We start from the raw sequence: 20,307 nt of genomic DNA, 5'->3' as shown, positions 1-20,307 counted from the left end.
CCTCGAAGATGAAACCCAAGGAGTTGATTTACAATTGAACAGTTCAGTCCTGATCGGTTGATAACCATGGAATCATTGTCAGTTCCGCCACGAGTCCTGGCCGCATCGTACATCTTGGTGATACGATCCGGACAGTGATTTTTGTCGGGGTGAATGTTTTGTGGCGGACTTTTGTGGCTGAGTTGAAGTTTTCAACTGTTAAGCTTAAACATGGTACAAACTGCTGCTATACTCTGCTATCAAAATTGATTCAGAATAAGACGATACGGTACGTATTTGTACGATGACAGCTCACACACTTTAAGAATCTAGTACCCAACAGTAGGCGGTAGCCAAAATAACACATCAGAATTATAGCTTCTCTGACTCGTCCGATTAAGTGGGTTCACACGGTGACTAGTCACTCCACCGGCATCAGAAACAACAAGAAAACGTGGGAAATCCGGTTTTTGTACGATGTTGTTCAATTTCCAGCTGCTGGCCCTCGACCATCGGATATTGAGGAGTGTAAGAACAAGCCGTGCCTGAAACCTGAAGTAGACATCCCTGGTTTAGATAACAAACTTTCGCCGAAGAGAGTGACGTATCTCTGGCGATATGCTGGCTTCAAGTCGTGCAGTGCATCATGCTTAGGAGGTAAGTAGTTAAACTCACAAGATCGATGCTCCTGGCTCGGAGGATGTTGAGTATTACTGTTGGTAAAGCTATTAAGGTGATCAATGGATACTCCCTTAATCGTCCTCTATGGGAAGTTTGACTAAGACGTTTCATTCGTATCGAGCTGTTTCTAGAAGTTGTTTCTCTTTCAAGGCGTTCGGGAGGCGATAATCGACTGTCTTCAAGATACAACGCACAACTCAGTCAGCCTGATCTACTGTGATCCAACCAGGAGACCCGCGCCAATCACGAGACCATGCAATAATGTACCATGCCCTCCATCGTAAGTTGGATATGTCAATTTTGCACAATTCCACATATCCTTTGCCACATCTGAGCAGATCACGACTTCAACTTCGATACCAGAAGAATATGCTTAAAAAGCTAGTTCAAGTCAAAGAAGAAAATACACCTGGATTAGCTATACTGAACACTATCGGTCGGATGGAATATACATTCTTCTCGGAATCTGCTAAAAACTGAAAATTGCCATGTAATCTTGTTGAAATTCGCCTTGATGAAACATGCCAGTAGCATATAAAAACGATACTAAACTTTCAGGTGGGTAGTGAAACACTACGGCGAATGCTCTGTCACCTGTGGCGGAGGCGTGGTCAAGCTCCATGTGGAGTGTGTCCAGCGGTATGGTCCCAGCGAGCATGAGAAGGTCGTCCTCCCCTCATATCGTTGTGGTCTTGATGAACTCCCCAAGAAGGGACGCTACTGTGCCGAAGTCCCTTGTCCAAGAGTGTGGATCACTGGATCGTGGTCAGCGGTAAGTGCTGTCTTGTTACAAAGCTACATTTTTAGGTTACATTTACCATCTTGATCATATTCAACTGAGTTTGTCAGTTCCTACGCTTTCCAATGGTTTATGTTTTGTTCTTGTTTCAGTGCACCCCAATGTGTGGCCAAGGTCTCCATATGCGCGACGTCTACTGTCAACAGAAGATGGCTAACGGTACAATGAGAAAACTGTGGGGACCAGATGAGTTGCTGTGTCCAGAACCAAGGCCCGATGCATGGAAGTCTTGCAAGAACACCGAATGTGGTGGTGGTGGCAGAACCACGAATGAAGTGCAGGTCAAACCGCCGGAGATCTTCGAAGACAACACTAAACTCGTCCAGACGAGGAAGACAAAGCGGATGAAGTTAGTGGTAGGCGGTGACAACACGATCATACCTGGGACTTCTTTGATCGTCTCATGCCCCGTGAAAAACTTCAAGAAGAAACAGCTGAAGTGGACAAAGGCAGGCCGCCAGATCAAACAGGTTGGCCGGGTGAGGAAGAGCAAGTCTGGAGTGTTGATGATCGTACGATCCCGCCCGAGAGACACTGGGGTGTACGCCTGCGAAGCCGGGGCCGCCAAGTCTAACATCAGTGTCCATTTCCACAGTGCCCACGTGGGCTACTCACTCTTCGTGCAGCGGAAGAAGTATCTGAACCACAGAGCAAAGATGCTGGATCAAGCCACGTCGAGGAACAGCTTCCTCTCCGATGCGTGGACTGCGCAGAATACCTTTAATTATTCGATGACTCCGTACGACGTCGTCACAGGAGACTGGAGTCACTGTTCATCCACCTGCGGAGGCAACGGACTACAGATTCGACCAATATCTTGTGAGATCATCATGGAAGAGTACTTCAAGGTTGTTCCTGAAGACATGTGTGCGAGGAATATACCTAAGAAGCTGGAGACGAAGAAGCCGTGTGGCCAGGGAGAATGTCCGCACTGGATGACAAAAGGTTGGAAGAAAAAGGTAGGTTGACAAGTAACATCTCTGCTTTTAAACAACCAGACATTTCACCTGAGAGAACTATTTAGTAACTTTCCACTTCTCGCTAAAGGCTACAGGTTATGTCTCTCTCAACGAGGCATAACTCAGTGTGGCAGAAGGCACAAATCATAAGCTGAATCTCACAAGCCTAAGTGAGATACTAGCCAGGCAGGTTTCACCAAGAAGATTGACAAAACGGTCAGCTTTTCTTCATAGGCGGTATCCTTTGCCCAATCTTGCTTGCAGTGCTCCAACAAATGTGTGGGTGAAAGACTGGCTGTACAGCATCGCAGAGCTCACTGCATCTACAACAATGGCACCAAGCTTGACTTCAAGAACTGTTCGCAGTCGGATATGCCGTCTATGGAGCGAGAATGTACCAACGGACGCTGTGAAGCGCATTGGAGAGTCTCACCGTGGTCAACAGTAAGTACCCATATATCTTTAAACGATTTTATAGCTCATTTAGTAAACAGTGCCTAGGATGGCATATGCAACATGACATTTTAGTGACGCGCTTGGGTAAGAGTGGTAGAATTGAAGCCACCTGAAGAAATCTGATATAACAACTTGCTCGATATCATTGCAGTGTTCTGTGAAGTGTGGTGGCAAGGGAATCCGGACCCGTGTTCTTCAGTGTGTGTGGAAAGCGGGTAAGAAACCTGCCGGGAGAGCTTGTCAACACAAAGATAGACCAGTGGTCAAGAAGCATTGCCAGGCTCCGCCATGTTCAGCGAGTAAGTACAAATGTGGAAGCTAGTTGTCTAAGATGTAGTGCACATAGACTACACTGTACATTACACCTTCTCTGTATAGATACTCCTTCAAACTCGGGAGGTTGAAATCAATGCAAGGGCACGATAAATGAAAAGCCACTATAAAAGTCGTGTTTTGGGTGTTGTCGCCATGTTCTATGTCGTTAGGGGTAACGGACACCTCCACTGCCGCCAACTACAGCCTACTAGATATCATGGTGATGTTTTACGATAGTCGTACTTCATATATACCTCCTAAGTTCCTATAACCCTTCATGTACATAGTCTATCTTTCCTTTCAACTTCTATTATTTCTCGTGTCTTTATCAAATAGTGTTGGGATGTTGTTTTGACCGAGCACTTTCCTGCATACCATAGCTTTTTCCACAGCACTACCGACCTGTTCAAGTTCAATTTTGTGGGCCTACATCACAATATCTTCTTCCACTGCTCTGTCAACCTTATATCCGATTCACTGTCGTAGCTCAGTCCTTAAAAAACAGAACTTTTGAGAAAGTTTTGATAATCTATACCACCCCGACATGCATGACTATGTTCTGAATGTTCTATTGGTTTCATGCTATATATAAAGTGCCATTTCTTTAATGTCCCCTTCAATAGGAACCACGCCTAAACCTAGCAAACATAGACCCAAATCTAAAGGTACGTGTAGCCTAGAATGAGTTTCCATTTACTTTGTTAAATAGCAGGATGAACCGCATAACTCGAAAGTGCATGGCCCGAACTGAAGCGAAAGTAAAACCAGCTTAATGTACGGTACATACGACCTGTTTCATCTCTTGCTGTTTAACAAGGGGTGTGTTCAATAGTGTCTTGACTTTCTCTGCATGTTGTATTCAAAAGTTTGTAGAACCGATCGGTTATATTAGCTTTGAGTTACATTAGTCCATGTAGTGCTACGACGATTTCCTGGGCATCATCTTCTGTAATTGCCATGCTTAAATATTTCGACGTGCAAATGCTTTACTGATTTCTCTTTGCATTACCAACACCGCTGTTATTAATCTTAGCTTTTCAGAGGTGTCTCTGTTACCGCTTTCTTACATGTATTCCAGACAACCTACTTTTTATCAACATCGCCCGTTCTGAAGACGGAATAGGGCAAATCTTCAAAACCGTCGTGGATAAAGTGAATTGTTCAAGTACATGTAGTTAGAACCTCAAGTCGTCGTTTGAAAAGTTTGCGATAGCTTCCTATAGTCGAATTGAGAGTACAATTTTTATTCCGATGTTGACTTTATTTTGCAGAATGCGCAGACCGTTCACCCTATTGTTCCATAGCCAAGAAGATGAAGCTATGCCGCTACCAGGCCTACCTAAAACTGTGCTGCAAGACATGCTATGGGTCCCGATTATGACGAGACGACGCTGGAATGGACTATTAGCATCAAAGTTCTCGAATTCAATGTCCGTAGAAGGGATATCAGTATTTCATAAGAGAGCGAAGCCTGCACGATGAAGAAATGATACGGTGCAGAGCAAAGGAAATGGTCTGGAAATGTGGATATCAATGAAGGTGGTCAAGTGTTATTTTGCGTTAATAACACATTTGACAACTGTGTATGCCAGGCCTTCTCCAGGTCTGGTGGGAATACGAAGATTGACCGCGGTCTTGGCCCATCTCTCGCAATGGAAAATGGCAATTGACCATCCTCTTCAGCCGAATTGAATCTAACGCACGACTCGGTCTCCGACGCGCGATCAAAGCCTGGGCGCCGACCTAATCATAGTTCATTAATCGGCGTCAGGATGACGCCGATGGCACTGAGTAGATCAGAGTACGAATTCGGCTTTACACTAACATCCTCAAATGGCGTCAAGGATAGTTAAGACCGTCAAATAAACTCAATCTCATTGACAGTACGAAAATATCATAACATACGAATGCATGACAACATCCAATCAACTGTCTCTCTTCAGAAATCTACATTGATGTCACTAAACTACACACAACAAACTCGTGTAAAAGAAATGGAGGTCATCGTTTTCATCGTCGCATGCTCGCCTTACCGGCATATCGTCATCTGCATTATGTTCATTTTATTATTTTCGACCAGTAAGATGCTACTTAGACTTTCCAAGCAATTCTGTAAATGGCGATCTTCTAACTTTGTGTAACTTGAGCTTGGATGCCGCCCCATCACTAAAAGAGAAGCCAAAGGATCCCAATTAAAGGAATATGGACATCGCTTATTTTACATAATGCATACAGCTGTAGGCTACGTCTCTGTAATAGCAAAGTATAGCAACCTAACTTAAATTCCAATGTAAATATCTTTGTATATGGTGCTTCTTTAGAACTATCTATTAAACAAGTATTTGTATGATACGTTTCAGTATAAATATTCATATCGATGTACCCGTAGGCCTTTTTGAATGTACATGTAGTTGTTTCTAAACCCTCTTCTTATAGAGATTGTGTCGATAACGTGGGCAAGTCGTATGCCACCTGCTGTGAGATCCATCCACGACCAGAACGATCATAGTGGTTGACCACAACCAATCAAAACTCGGACTAGCAACAGAGGTTTCTTTGCGATTCCGTTAGCTTCTCTTTAATAAACGTTGAGGTTTATGATAGATTATAGTGCATTTTGAATGTGGTGATGTGGGAAATGAACTACCGTATTATCGCTTTAGCATATTTACTCTGCTTGGATACGAAGTAGGTTTCCGCAAAGTTTTCTTTGAGTCACGGTGCCCAACAGGCCAAATGAATATACAAGTAACTGGCCAAAACTGACCGGCCCGAATATTTCTATGAAGACTTTTATCAGGTTGTCCGTTCATTCCTCAATTGCGACAGCCACAAAAGATGCCAACAACAAGCCTATGGCTACGGGAATCCCACATTGCGTGACGGTCGGTGTGGGCATCGTGTGTCGCATGAATGGTTCAAGGTTCCAAAATTAGCTTATTAATATCAAAAGGGATGTAAATATCAGTCCCTCGTTACTGGCCAGTTTTAGATTCTTAATGTAGTTGTACTCTTAAAGATAAATAGCCATGCTGACAGCTTGGTACGGTATTTTTTACATTTATATGTTTATTGATGAAGATGTCGTATACTATCCATAGATGAGTTCATAATCAAATATATGTATATGTTATGAAATACGTTTAGTTTAGTGTTCATTCTTCAAGCAAACAATGTATTGAAAGCTAAATAACAGTTCAAACAAAGTACGTAATAAATCCATCTCATTGTCAAAGACACTATAAAGACATTCCAAGTAGGGTCGATTTACAATCCGGATTACCTCATCTCGGAATTTTAGGAAGGCGTTCAATCAAACAAGAAATGAATAGCTATTTACTAACATTCTTTAATCGTCGTTATGGCACAAAGTATATATACAAGTACAAACACCTATACATGTACATAAGAAACTTATGTTTACGGGTGAAACGGATAGACCTACACTATTCATAATTATTTCATGACGTGATTGTATCTTGACAGGTTGAGACTTGGTCTAAGCCGCTCAGCTCTCAACTCTGACTTCGCCGTTATATAAGCATACAATAAAAGTACTGAATCGCTTGAACCTTGAAATCAATGACAGTTGGGAATTCTAGTGTCCCAAGTAAAGTGAGAGATTTGTATCTATAACTATGAAATGATGATGAACACTTGTCGGCAAGCCCCACCTGCGTTAAAGCCGTCTTTGATGCTAGCAGCCTACGAGGCAACTGGATTTAGCGTCATGAACGTTTTACTCGTCAGCTGCATTGGCGTTCGTTCAACGCGAAATTGCCGTGCTCGTGACACTACCGCGTTCCCGATTAGGATCCTTGAATTCTGCCGGTGCGGTGTTTCATTAAAAATCGTTCGACTGGAGATAACATATATATCAACCGTCCCTTAACATTCATTGGAGGACAGCAACATTTACATGTATATCATATACTATTATAGACAAATAATCTTACTCCAAGATCATTTGGCTTTCGTTAAAACATACCATACCCCATCCCGCACCCTCGCCACAGCAAGACGTATGAAACCCTAGTAAAGCTTGCTTGGAGGAGGAGACAAGTCTATTAACTGTATTGTCCGTCATGGCATCTTGGCAGTTAGTCATTCACGTGTCCACAATTGGCTGGAAGGCCTTGCAAACGTCGCCATACAGCTAGCCTGTGACGGAACCATATCTGGAAAGTAAAACGAACACAAATGAATCATTTTGAGCTAGATTACAACACATCGTATGAGCTATCTGGAACTAAATCCAGAACCTCCACGATATGAAATATCTAATGGCCACGACGTATGAACCAGCAGGAGTAGGGAGATATGTGGTAAAAACTTTTCGATTGTAGTTCTAGCTATGACGTAGAACCCAGTTGTTACCATTCTGTTGTACACACATTTCACTTTCAAGAACTAGAACTTACTGAGTGATCATTGGTTGACAGCCAATAACCCAGCAAGGTAACCCACGCACTTTTGAAAATCAATCAACGAAAATGAGACTAATCTAATTCATATCAGGGTTATGTCAATAGGGTTGTTCGGCTTGATTGAGAAGACTTACATCTATGTGCTTTGTGTGGTGAACCACAAGTATGCAAACCCATGAAAAGGACATTAATCATGTATCATTCGCTTTTTATGACATGTCTTCTAAATGATTTTTTGTCGAAGATTTGTGTCACAAAGATAGGAATATGCCCGCACTACTACATAGAAAGGCACGAACGATATGAACACGCCAACACTAAGTTAGGTTCAGGTTTTGATTGGAGGACGAAAGAGAGAACGAGATGGGGTTTTGACGACGGATAGCACGTTGCCTGTAGTCAGAAACGCAATGAAACAGTTTGTCTCTCCAAAGAAAAGAAATCACCTTTTTCACGGATCGAAATCTGAACTTCCCAACAATTAGACTCACCGTGACCACCTCCTCTGGTAGCCCGACCTCCTCCGCCAGAATCATCAGATCTATCGAGGTAGCATTGCGATTGGATCGGAAGTACTCCTCCAACTTCCGACACTGGTCTTCCTCAATCTTGGGCAGCTTGTCAGGAGGGAAGAGCTGTGCTTCAACGGTTCCTGCCATCCCCCTGCAAGAACAAGACACAACACTCACTTGATCAGAGATAAGATTGTCTGCAGAGAAGAGATGGTCCCTGCTACCCCCCCCCTGCAATAAGAGACACAACACACACTTGATTAGAGTTCAAAAACAATATAGATGACTTGCTTGTAGGTAAAGGCAAGTGTCTTTGGCTCACAACACAACCGAAGCAAGTTCTCACAAAAACAGCCATACGGGAATGCAGGATTCGATCGTGTTCTCGAATCAGAAGCAGTTGCTGGTACTTTCGGTACAAATGGTTGAATTGGTGAAAAGGAATTATTGATCAGTTTTGTACATTAAACCTCAATTCATTCACGAGTCGCGTTATTCACATGGTAGGCCGATTGATGACTGACAAGAAATGGTCCGCGAATCTCAAAATGGCATCGACTTGCGTGCAAAGAGGGTCCCTGGTAAAAAGTGTTTTTGCTGCTTGCTGTTTGTAGAAAGGTTGTATTGCGTGTAGTCTGAGGAAAACGAATACTGATCGCATGCCATTTTTTGTGTGGACTGATATCGACAGCTGGTTCTTCATCATCATGGCGCCTAGTCATGACATGTCCCGGTGGCGTTGTATGACTGATTAGCAATGTTTGACAGCATGGGAAGTAAGCTGGCACAGTGGAAGGGCGTCTGACTTGTGATTGGAACGTCATGGGTTCAACTTTTAGCCAGTGTCAGTCGGTGCTTTCAACTGGCACAGGATGGCCAAGAGTAGCACGGAATGTGAGCTCCTTGCAATGGTTTCTACAGAAAGGTTTCAAGTCAAAATTAGGTTATGAAATAAAGGCATAAGTGCTTTGAGCTGTACAGCATGAAAGCACTATACAGGAACTTCACTCACCAAATGAACCAGAAAGAGTCTCCTTACTGCAAACGATCCGTTGATTAAATCCTCTGTTCAGCTACTCAATGACATCCTCAACTGCAGCACAATTTCAAAAACTGAACGTTATGGCAAGAAGTCCAGAAGATATCAGCACTATTAGTAGAGCGAAGCCTCAATTATAACAGTCATGCTATTACAATAATTTCTCATTGTATGTCTCTTTGTTAAGGTGACCTATAGATAGAACACCACAGAATACAGGCTGACAAAGCCTGACCTACTCTTTTAGATACCTTCTCTCCCGTGGTGAGAAACAGCCAAGCAATGGAAAACCAATGACAATGTGATGATAGGATATAGAATCACTCCATCTTCGCTCTTTCGGCTTTGTGCGCCTGTATCCCTCCCTCCTTCACGAGGAGACGTTTCACGAGGAGTGCTGTCGTCTCTCGTGAAACATACCGCGACACACATTCGCCTATAGCAAATGACCCGGGGAACATACGACCTGGGGAAAATAGAACCCGGAGAACAACGATACACACTCATCAAGAAGGGCACTCCTTCCTTGAAGTGGAGACGGGTATGGTTCCCTTGTTTCAGGCAAAACAAGACCAAAAGCAACGGATGCTGTTTTTTGCTTACCTTCGAGGCTTCCTGGAACAATAGAAGTGGCTCCCAGTTGAAAGATCCCATATTACGAATTCCCTTGGAAAATACATCACTGGTCCTTATGTTGGTTACTCGGCACAAAGTATTGCAACAATGGCAAAACGCACACTGTCCGAACAGAAATAGCCAATCATTAAATGCATATATTTGCACCCCTGGATGCAATAAGCATTAATTGGCTGTTTGTTTGTATCATAAACTTTATTTACGTACGTTATTGCACGTTTGGTATCAAATAGGCACGCCGGCGATGGTAAGGGCAGCTGGGCGGTCAGCTGGGTTAGCATCTGGCTGAGGTGGGACCACTGCTGGGCCGAGGCATGATTAGTCAGTCAAGAGCGAGGTTAGACGTTCACTTTAACATCAACAACTTTAACTATCTTGAGATGATTCTTATGTTCTCGGTTTACAGGACATTGACTTTCAGTCCGATCTCTCCACCTGATCTATCCAGCGAGAGCGGTACCCTTGTCTTACATGGCATTGGGACCATGGGAAAGGAAGGAGACGTCATCGGCGAAATCGATATCCTTTAGCTGCTGTATTGGCTCCTCGTTTTCCCCCTTCGTTGCTTTGTTCCTCAGCCAAACTAGGGCCATTGGAGGAGTGTGAAAGCAAACTTGTCGTACCCCAGTGTGCCATTGGCTACATACACCAGTATCGACTGACGATTCTTTTGCGTACGGACGCAGGAGCAGGTCCTTTACCTGACTTCCTTTGGCTTGTGAAGGTAACAAATCGACATTGTGGAACGAAAGATCCGTGCTCAGTGCAGAATCCTTCCTGTTGGCAGGAACGATGTGCTAGATTGGATTTACAAACACTGAGTGCTATATTTCCCTTTTTTGACTGTTATAGTCCGAACAGGAAGACAATAGACTGTTTGGTCTTGTTGGGTTCAATCTCTGCCCTGGCACTGATAACTGCCCGCTTCAACGCCCGTATCCAAATATTTTTATTAGTGCAATAGAACAGAGTTACATGACGCTGCTTGAAGCGTTTTGTCAATAATGTTTAATTTGATCGACATACGAGAGCTAACACTGGAGAGCTAGGACATTTGAGTGTACCAGAATACGTTGTGTAATGTGTACCTCATCCCCAGTCATCTTATGCTCATCATTCTCCATATTGACGACCATGGGTACGAGTGCAGCATCTGGTGACATATCATCAGTATTGTCATTAAAACGTATACTATTGTGGTACCATATGTCATATTGCGTGCAAATGACAACGACGCGGGTGACTAATCCCTTCAAACATGGGTCGATTGCTGAAGTACTAGGAAGAACTTGCACAAACATCTGCCTGTTTTTGTGATGGTTTCTTCAGCGGCACTTACACAACTAGACGTACTCCATCAACATTTTGACAGCGTGCATTGTGAAATGTGATTAGTAGCTATTTCATCATTCCAAACATAATGCATGAGTTGCAACGAATAGAGGTTACAATAGGATTACTACGGAATAATTGAGTTACATAACTGAGGTGATGGATGGAAAAGACAATCGTTCTCGAGGCGTCTGCCATTGTCTGCCTAGAATGATCAGTTCTGCAATGATGATGATGTTGATGATGATGATGATGATGGTGATATGATTCTTGTGAAAGGCCAAACACAGTCAAGCCATTATCACAAATCTAGAAGAGGCGAAGTCAAGTCGTCATTACACAGATAGGTCTCTTTTTACTCGGTTTTCCAAGGCCATGCAAATAAAAGCCTTCTTCAAATTAGCAATTATCTATCAAGTACAGTAAAGAATTCATCATTAGGCTAAGCGAAGAACGTGGCCCATTCACAGATGGTCATTAAAGGTCTGCTAAGTGATGTTGATAGCTCATTGTACATGTATGAATATGTAAAGATTTTGTCTGAGAAAGATGCTCCGGGTCCATGGTCAGTGGCCTGTGTCAACTACAGCACAGGATCTTGCAATGTTCTCGCAGGCAGGCAAAAGGCGAGTCCCTGTATTCTGAGCTCGTGAACGAACCCGGGAGGAAGTGCAATCGAGAGCGACCACTTACCCGATAAAGTCGAGTGATGTGAAGTATGTCAGCAAACAAGATACAAGGACATATTTGATGAATTGGTTTGCTATTTGACATTTGAGTCAAGAGGGTCATTTTATTTGATAAATATATCCTATACTTTGGTGCATTAATCAAAATGATCCATGGTTCTGCCACAGGCAATGGCAGGCCTACCCCGTTGAACAACGCAAAGTCCCTTCTGATCAACGACGATTGGCGCTATTTAAGAGAACCAGGCTGGCCAACCACTGAATGGCAAATCGACTCTTATCTCACAGGATCATGTTAACTGTGAAAGATGGTAGATCAAGAACATCAGCATCTCTTACACAATCATGATGCTTTACCAATTTCAAAATAAGTTAAGAAACATTAAACGACGGTACACGTACCTACCTTTCAATCAACCTGTTCGCGTTATTGTAAGCTTGTATCCGTAGGAAATATTGATGATGACTGCAGTGTAGTCCCCACACTGACGTATGCTCTATCAGTTGGCGTACGAAGGAGAATCTGGTTAATGCAGTGGCGAATCTGACAGCCCAACAATGTAAAAATGTTTGCAGATAAGACGCCAAGATTAGGAGCCTCAGCAACAACCTCGTGGAGTATTTCTGCTCACTGGCCTGGGAAGTACAGGGACGGTCGCCTGGCTGCAAGCAGCAGCACACTACATATTGGCCCAACAACAGACTGCACAGCACAGCTTCAGGCAGCCGATAATCGATCGATCCAACCAACAGATTTGTTACGGACAACGAGTGACATCTATTACGGGAAAATATTAACTGATGGCATTAGATGTACTAACTCATCTTGGTTTGTTGATAGTTTTGTGCCTGATCTGCTGTGAGTGACAGAAAGATTCTTGTTCCTTGAACTGTAGGTGATCGATAAGTAAAGAGCATGGAGATTATCCCATGAAGCCCAGTATATAGTATAGAGGATAAAAGACAAGTTCTACACAATTCCGTTCGTGCAATATCTCTCACTGGGCAAGCACTAGCCCATAGTGGACCTGGCATACCTCCGGCATAAAGACGCCGGTAATGATATGATGCGATATCTCACCTTTCGTCTTTCGTCTCTCAGAGGGCGATGGCGTTGGCTGCGTGTCGACGGCTGCATCCAGAAGCGATTCACTTTCGACTTTATAGTAAATGGGGGTACATAGCCATGCAACTGATGGACTTCCTCATAAGTGTAATACCATTGAAGATGCCAATGGAAGGTTAGTCATGGCAATTTGGTGACATTAGTCTTCTCTAGGTCTGGTATGAAGTTGACATGTACATTAAATAGTCAGTGTGAAGCATTCAACCCGTTCGCATTTCTCATTAGCCTCATTGTCCTTTTGTCCTTCTCTCGAAATGGAGATAAATCTCACGAGACCACCTTCTTCACTGGCATCTTTAATTGAATAAACAACAACAAGAACACTGTTAAAATTGGTATATGTTGATCTATTCATATTCTATAAAGACTATGGATACAAATCGTACCTTGTGGAGTTATTGCTTTTAGAACATCAGCGTATTAACGAGGACAGATGCAACTTTTGGAGGGAAGATGGTGCCACACTTGCAGTATAAACATGGTAATAAAAATGCCTCCAGTTCACAACTATGGGTTTTTTTTTATTGGTCACAAACTGAACCTCCAGTCCCAATCAAACTTCTTAACCATTGCAAGGCCTAAGGATTGAAACTCCAAAATATATGGATGACGCCCCCAGCCACTACCATCCGCCTCGACGGCAAACAAACGCTACCAGATCCCACCATACTCAAGGAAGTATTGCATTCTTTCTTCGAGACCCTGTATCATATAGGACTCATGAATAGCAGTTTCTCCCGATGCCATAGCTACCAAATATAAACCCTATTGTATGTTTCCTTCGGCTTATGAAAGCTTTCTGATACATCATGTATGTATATAACAAACTTGATACAGTACCAGCCAACGGCAAATGAAAATGCTCTTCATACAAAATTTGAATTACGATGGCTTCCATAATCCTTCAAGAGATGCATGCGTGGGAGGCAATGCCAACAATACCAAGTTTTCGCGAAGAATCATTTTGGGTTTTTACTGATATCTTAAATTTGAAAATTAACTACGACAGTGATAGCAACTGTTCGCGAAAAACTCCTATTATATACCAAAAAAATGTCACCAACAGCTAGATATCGTGTATCCTAATCGTTGTTGCGGCGAAGAAAACATTATTGTGCGGGGTAACTGCGATAACATATAGCAAGCATGCCATTTATTCCCTTGTCGCCAATCTTTTATGAAGCAAAACCTTGCGACATCATCTCCAGTACTGCTTCCTTTATTCGAAATGGGGAAAGTTTGCATGCAGGAATTAGGATAGCGTGAGCGAAACCCGCCTGGGTAATAGCATCACCGCATTAATGGGATGAGGAAGGGGTCAACCAAGGATGTCGCATCGCCTTTGTCCGCATGTTACCATGGTTTTCGTTCCGAACTTCTTTATCCGAAGTTGCTGACAAACAAAGTATTCAACACTATGATAATAATATGCAAGAAAAACTAAAAGGAAATAATTCAAACTTAAACTATCACCAGTTAAAACTACCCAACATGCGTGTACCATTCTCAGGGCTAAGGATGACCGTTCACTTGAATGATAAAACGGCAACACTTTAGTGGTGAAAGTTCGCCAAGATGAGCCGCGAATCCGAAAATTCTCATATTCCAATCTAAACGGAAGTGCTGGACCCTTAATGGTAAAATACTTCCACTATCACCGATTGTCAATTGCAGTGCGTTCAATTTCATCATTATTCATGTTATGAAGGTGAGATGTTGTGCTAAAGGTGGTACTCTCAATCTTATCACGAAGGCAGTTCTGCTCCCGGAGCTGTGCGTCTGTGACCTTGGGAAGGTTATCATTGAGGAAATCAACCGGGTCGCCATCGGAATCTAATGAAATGAAATGGGGTTCTAAAGTGGTATTGCCATTTTTAGAATTCGCACCATCCATTAGAGAATCTGTGGATGTGTCAATGGTGTTGCCAGTACTTGGGGGACTCGTCCCAGGAACTATATCATCCGCGAAGTATTCCATGGGAAAGTCTCCACTGAATGTACTGATGCTCCCCGGGCTTTCCACATCTACATGGCACATGGCAAAGCTAGTCCAAGTGTTCACATCCCGGTCGTATTTTGGTGTATATCGCTCATAAGAATCTAAATCGTACTCCATCTCATCGCAGCTATCAATATCTTCAATCTCTATCGTATCAAAAGCACTCTCGAGCTGTGAATCCACCTCCTTTTCATAAATTCCGCAATATTTTTGTCCCATCTCGTGGCTGCGTCCATCCAGATGGAACAAATCTCCGTGAATCTCGTCCCAACCAACGGAAAACACTCCCCATTCCTCTAAAGTTGTTGCTGCATAATTTAGATTTCTATCACTAAGGCAAGTTAAAACCTGGTCAGTACCAGTCCCCAGTTTGAGATCTGATTTCTGGCTACTCGACTTACCCTTCTCTGAGCTCGTGTAAAGTGGTCTCGCAATATCGTTCGACTTATACGCCCGTTTATTTTCCTTGTCACGTTTCTGAGACAACCTTGCGGCAAATTTCGATTCTCTTCGCTTTTCTTTGACATCCATGATGGATTTCCCTTTCTCACTGAATGAGTCGAATAGACATTCGTTTTAATGACACCTAATTTGCAAATAATCTGAGCCAACCACTCGTCGTGATGTACGCATCACTCGTTTTGATGTACTCGAATTCTATCACATAAATCCCATACGTCACTCGTTCACACCAAAACACTTGCAGATTAATCAAACTAACATGTATCACTGGTTTCAAATGAAAGCAGATAAAAATCACGAATGAAGAAAATGTCACTCTTTATCGCATTTGGTATAACAAACGAAATGAACTTTCTCACTCTAACAGCTGTAGCTAACGATGAACATTCATCATTCTTGTATCAGTTTCTCAGTTAGACTGAACCAATGCATCAGTCGTTTTATGTCGAATTCCTGTGTCACAGATTGACAGTTCAGTATGTCCGTCAGTTCAGTTCAGTTCAGTTCAGTTCAGTATGTCCGTTTCAACAACAATTGCTGACTTTAGTTTGACGGATCGAACCCCGGAACTTGCGACATGTCTCGAGAAACATTCCAAACGTTTCCAGAACGCCCACTGGGCAAACTTCCGCAGTACCTGAATCGACGACAGTCTTGAGAAACCACAGGCATTCAAACCATTCGACTCCGCCCGCTGATCGCACTTCCCGCGTACCTTGACTTCAGTCTCGCCAAACCTTCCAAACCTGTCGACCTTGTAGGGACCCGCTCTGGTGTCAAAGGCGTTAGATTCTGGTGATGAACATCAAAGGTGTTGGCGCCGTCCTTCCATCAGGCTGCCTCTCCCGCAACTGAAAAAGATAAGTTAAGTTGCGAAATGTGAGATGGACTGCTTTGTGGATCATTGACTATTGTCGGATTTATTCTGAGTCAGGTGAGTGAAGATACATTGGGAAAATAGAATATTGCAACTAGCTATTCTTAAGGTTGACGTAACGAACTCTAATCATAATCTAATGGTAAAGCCTAAGGCATCTTTCAAGAAGGCCCGATCGAAAAAACTCCAATGCAACTATTTAAGTTAGGTAATTTAATCGACTTAATCATCAAGTGAGTCACTTTGTAGAGCTGACAAGGATGAGCTCGTGGATTCTTCTATTTAAGCAAAGCCCCGCGAACAAGGTTCTTGCATCGATTTGAATTGCAAAATCTGAATAAATCATTGTTGAGTACCACATCTTTTGTTTTTATGGAATATAGATGGGGAAAAGCATCCAATTCGTACAGAATTCTTTCCAATGTTAAAAAAGATTTATGGCTTTCTCCTTATCAATATCTTTTTTAAATTTCTGTCAATGTACAAGCAGATATCATTTGCTGATGAAGTCTTAACAATTTGACTCGGCTTGACAACGGGGGACTCAATTTTCAACAAGGTTGAAAGCTTTACCAACAGCACCAAAGACACATTCCGATTTTCAGGGGATGTGTTTTGGAAATGGGGTCGAATCAAAAACACGGTGAAGTAACAAAATTGCTAAGCAGATACTGGTACAGCAACACTTATAGATCTCCGCCTCCTTAATGCTTTAGGAGCAGATCGTCGAAGGAAGGACATCTTCGTCATGATGATTCTGACGAACACAGAGAACAACGTCACAAAGCTCAGAAGGCGGCTGAGCCGTGAGCCAGAACGATCTCAATCAGTTTCAAGTTCATCATAAAGTAGACCAAATCTCATAGTATCCTAGCTGAAAAAATGGGCGCTTTCTAATTAGTTGGTTAGATTGGTATTGCGATGTTCAAGGAGATTATCATTACCGTTATCATTGTGATGAAACTACAGTCGAGAATATAAGCCATCTGGCCGCCTCGGGATAGATTCCGATAATACTTAGCTTTACCAAGAGCTGATATTTATTATGGAGGTCGGGATATGAACTCGGGAACATGCTTGATATTAAGCCATAGTCGGTGAGGTAAATTATTCAACAGTTTACATGTATTTTAAAGAAGGTTTGACAAAACGCGCCGGTGTTAATGGCAAAAGCCAGGATCCGTTCCCCTGACAAGCTATTTGTCATTCATTCAATGGCCAAGGCAGTAGTTTGCTCACAGTGAAGGAGGGAGGCCTTGGGAGTTGTGAATTGAACATTCGACTGGTAATCACCCCCAATGCCCTGATTGAGAAACGCGGAGGGGATAATAGCATGTCCCTACAAGAATGATGGAAAAGCTTGATGTACGCTGGTTAGATTTAACGAATACTGAATACTAGTATATAACTACCTGCAGGAGCAGGAGAACAAAATCAACATTTGTATGTACTCGGTGCGCAATAAGCTAGTTTTCGCTATCATTCGTTTGAATGATTAATTGAAATATTATGCCATGTAATTTGCATCAACAATACATTAACAAAACGTGCTGACAACGTGTTGTCCCTGGATAAAATAATCATGGAAATAGCATTTTCTGTTATGCGGGTAACACCTGTACTGTTTTCACGAACGGCCTGGGAAAGGACAGGCCCAGAACGATTGCAAATGATGAGGTCAAAAGAATCTTATGCAACCACGTTTCTAATTGCTCTGTGAAAATACATATGCAACCCCACAGATCGAAAATCTCAATAAGCTTCTTATTGACGTAAAATCATACTTTATTTCGTATACATGCACATGTAGAATCTTTACACGATTTTATGGATTCAATCTGTGATAGTTTTCCTCTGCACCCACAATCGCAAGAGAACAATGAACGAGCTGGTCTCTAATGCAAACTTTAACCATTAGCAATGTCTAAATACATGTACATGTACTACACAAAGCACACATGAACAAACTGGCATAAAAGCTCTATAGAAATGTGACTCTATAATCCTATGTGAGGGATGTACATTTCTAATGACATCGTTTTTACACGATTCCTGTAAGATTCGAGAATTCTACAAGGATGTTGTAAGATTGTACATGTACATGTTCAATGTGTACAAATAAGAATCTTTATGAATCTTATGAGGATTTTCCAGCCTGGCTGGAAATAGTGCAGAGGCCAATACATCTGCTGCAGCAGGCATACTTCTGGCATGTGTGGGTGAATACTAGATATGTGAAAAGTAGGAGCCAGAAAGGGAATGACATTTTCGCCAGTTTAAAAAATCCTTTACCACTTTAAGAGTTGCTGATCCTAAGAGAAGGGGGCTACACATTTGTCACATGTAGTTAGGGTCTTCATTAATCCGCCGATATAGCTAGAAGGTATCGAGGTGCCCATTGCCGTGACCAATTAAATACGCCTAATTAGTTCATCCATGGTTCAGGGTAAGGAAGCTGTGGCTAACGATGTTAGTCTATGCTCGTAATTGAGTTACAGCCACAGTGATTTATCCTGTTCGTAAGTGGATAAGATATCGCACACTGTTTCACACTGACCGCTATTGGACAATTACTGTACTTAACCTCTTTTCTAAAAGGTTACAGATCTGGCCTCTGATTTGCCAATCATAGGCCTCAACATTGACCTCTGAGAAGGGATTTTACCGTATATACTAGTATGTAGATTGTACAGTACATCATCTACAAGCATAGATTTGGCTCGATAGAAGCACAGCATCACAAAGGACCCACTTTAACTGTCATGACTAACCATGCTGTTCACTCCTGGTGAAAACCATCCCAATAAAAAACCGATATAAACACGATATATCTTTCCAAGATTTCTCACATTTTATAAAAAAAGCAATTGTACCATATTGAATAGACACACGTCACCCAAGTAACGCTAATCACAATAGAACCCTTGAATTATTGAAAACTGGCTATCGATGACTAGACTTTCAATAGGGATCGTGTGTGGGTAAGAGGAAACTCATAGTGTCAGACCTGGCCTGGAGGCAAAGATGACTGTCTTCACTGGTGATTCACGGGAGGAGGTATTGTTGACACGATATAGAGAGAATGTGCACCTGGAACATTTGCTGAAGTTGTGATCAGGTGAAATACATGATTGAGCTCTTCAACAGACAGAGAGGTATTTATTGTCAGCAGGAAATATCAGGCGGTATAAAGATACGGTATATCTCTCCACTTGAGAAGAAAATCATGCCAAACACTTAACTTTTCCCCCTTTCGTATTGGACCAACGTTGTCAGTGCTAAATCTCTCATCCCCATCATGCTAAAGGTACAGATGACATTAAGGTAGAGCTCAACAATAACGTGTCGAAAGTCCCTGTCGCTGTTAAAACGATTGAAAACACCTTCACTGAATAAGGTAATCTTGTGCACGATTGTTTATCTATGAGGAAAATTTGTTATTTTCTTGATCAACATATCGAAATTCTAACTGGAGTTTTAGATTTCAATGGCTCAACAGATGAGAAAAAGCGATACAATCCATCTGTTTTTGCTCATTGCAATCAAGTGAATAATCGATTTAAATGTTATACCACAGAGTATATAAACGTACGTCGACTATTTCAAAAACCAGGCACACGCGTATGCACATGATTCAAATTACATGAAAGGTAGTTTGTCGTCTCTTCCCTGTGAAGGAAGATAATTTGACACCGATTTAGTACTCACCGGACAGTATATCCCAAAGTTGATATCAACCCGAAGAAAGAAGACAACATAATTTGGTTTGCATAAAGTTTCCTGGTGTGCTGGAATAGATCTGTGCAGAGCCAGATGGTGAGTGATACTGAAAATAACACGATCCACGTGGTCACTTGGTATCCTCCTCCTCTCGTCCAATCTGAACATTAATATCGACAAGTGCGAGCGATTGTGTGGTTCAGCACTCACTGCAATCGCTACTAGATTGCGATGATGATTTATATAGCCCAATATGAAGCCCGATCGATTGACATCCCGAGATTGCACTCGCACGCTCA

At 42.4% G+C, this 20,307-nt stretch overlaps 3 protein-coding genes across 6 annotated transcripts in view; 1 reads left to right on the top strand and 2 right to left on the bottom strand.

Annotated features, from left to right (window-relative positions):
• LOC135483356 (protein madd-4-like) overlaps nucleotides 1–6,317 on the top strand; it is a 34,187-nt gene extending 27,870 nt beyond the window's left edge. For 2 of the 3 annotated variants that reach the window (XM_064764184.1, XM_064764187.1), the window contains 8 exons: nucleotides 475–636; nucleotides 811–940; nucleotides 1,219–1,432; nucleotides 1,552–2,418; nucleotides 2,683–2,862; nucleotides 3,026–3,173; nucleotides 3,813–3,854; nucleotides 4,461–6,317. In XM_064764184.1, coding sequence (XP_064620254.1) covers nucleotides 475–636; nucleotides 811–940; nucleotides 1,219–1,432; nucleotides 1,552–2,418; nucleotides 2,683–2,862; nucleotides 3,026–3,173; nucleotides 3,813–3,854; nucleotides 4,461–4,570 — 1,853 coding nt within the window. In that variant the 3' untranslated portion in view covers nucleotides 4,571–6,317. The remainder of the gene's footprint in view (nucleotides 1–474; nucleotides 637–810; nucleotides 941–1,218; nucleotides 1,433–1,551; nucleotides 2,419–2,682; nucleotides 2,863–3,025; nucleotides 3,174–3,812; nucleotides 3,855–4,460) is intronic. The other variant, XM_064764185.1, reaches the window with a different exon arrangement.
• A 205-nt stretch (nucleotides 6,318–6,522) lies between these two features.
• LOC135483343 (homeodomain-only protein-like) lies at nucleotides 6,523–9,994 on the bottom strand. The gene is made up of 3 exons (XM_064764152.1): nucleotides 9,771–9,994; nucleotides 8,108–8,279; nucleotides 6,523–7,367 (listed from the first exon to the last, which is right to left on the bottom strand). Exons 1-3 carry the CDS (start codon nucleotides 9,845–9,847, stop codon nucleotides 7,290–7,292), a joined length of 327 nt encoding a protein of 108 aa, XP_064620222.1. The 5' UTR covers nucleotides 9,848–9,994; the 3' UTR covers nucleotides 6,523–7,289.
• A 3,282-nt stretch (nucleotides 9,995–13,276) lies between these two features.
• Nucleotides 13,277–20,307, bottom strand: part of LOC135483342 (uncharacterized) — a 31,326-nt gene continuing 24,295 nt past the window's right edge. The window contains exons 1-2 of one of the 2 annotated variants that reach the window (XM_064764151.1): nucleotides 19,997–20,205; nucleotides 13,277–16,262 (exon numbers count right to left, since the gene is read on the bottom strand). In XM_064764151.1, coding sequence (XP_064620221.1) covers nucleotides 14,605–15,480 — 876 coding nt within the window. In that variant the 5' untranslated portion in view covers nucleotides 15,481–16,262; nucleotides 19,997–20,205 and the 3' untranslated portion in view covers nucleotides 13,277–14,604. Of the gene's footprint in view, nucleotides 16,263–19,996; nucleotides 20,206–20,307 lie in introns of those variants that run through there. The other variant, XM_064764150.1, reaches the window with a different exon arrangement.

This window comes from Lineus longissimus, chromosome 2, assembly GCF_910592395.1.
Source record: "Lineus longissimus chromosome 2, tnLinLong1.2, whole genome shotgun sequence".
Taxonomy (NCBI): Eukaryota; Metazoa; Nemertea; class Pilidiophora; order Heteronemertea; family Lineidae; genus Lineus; species Lineus longissimus.
This window is presented reverse-complemented; position numbering and strand designations above follow the sequence as displayed.

What these genes read in the sequence shown, in the direction of transcription:
- LOC135483343 (XM_064764152.1), bottom strand. Translation starts at nt 9,847, where the DNA reads ATGTATTTTCCAAGGGAATTCGTAATATGGGATCTTTCAACTGGGAGC. An exon ending in TGTTCCAGGAAGCCTCGAAG is followed by an intron (nt 8,280 to 9,770) that starts GTAAGCAAAAAA and finishes TTGTTCTTGCAG; the next exon opens with GGGGATGGCAGGAACCGTTG. An exon ending in TACCAGAGGAGGTGGTCACG is followed by an intron (nt 7,368 to 8,107) that starts GTGAGTCTAATT and finishes TTTACTTTCCAG; the next exon opens with ATATGGTTCCGTCACAGGCT.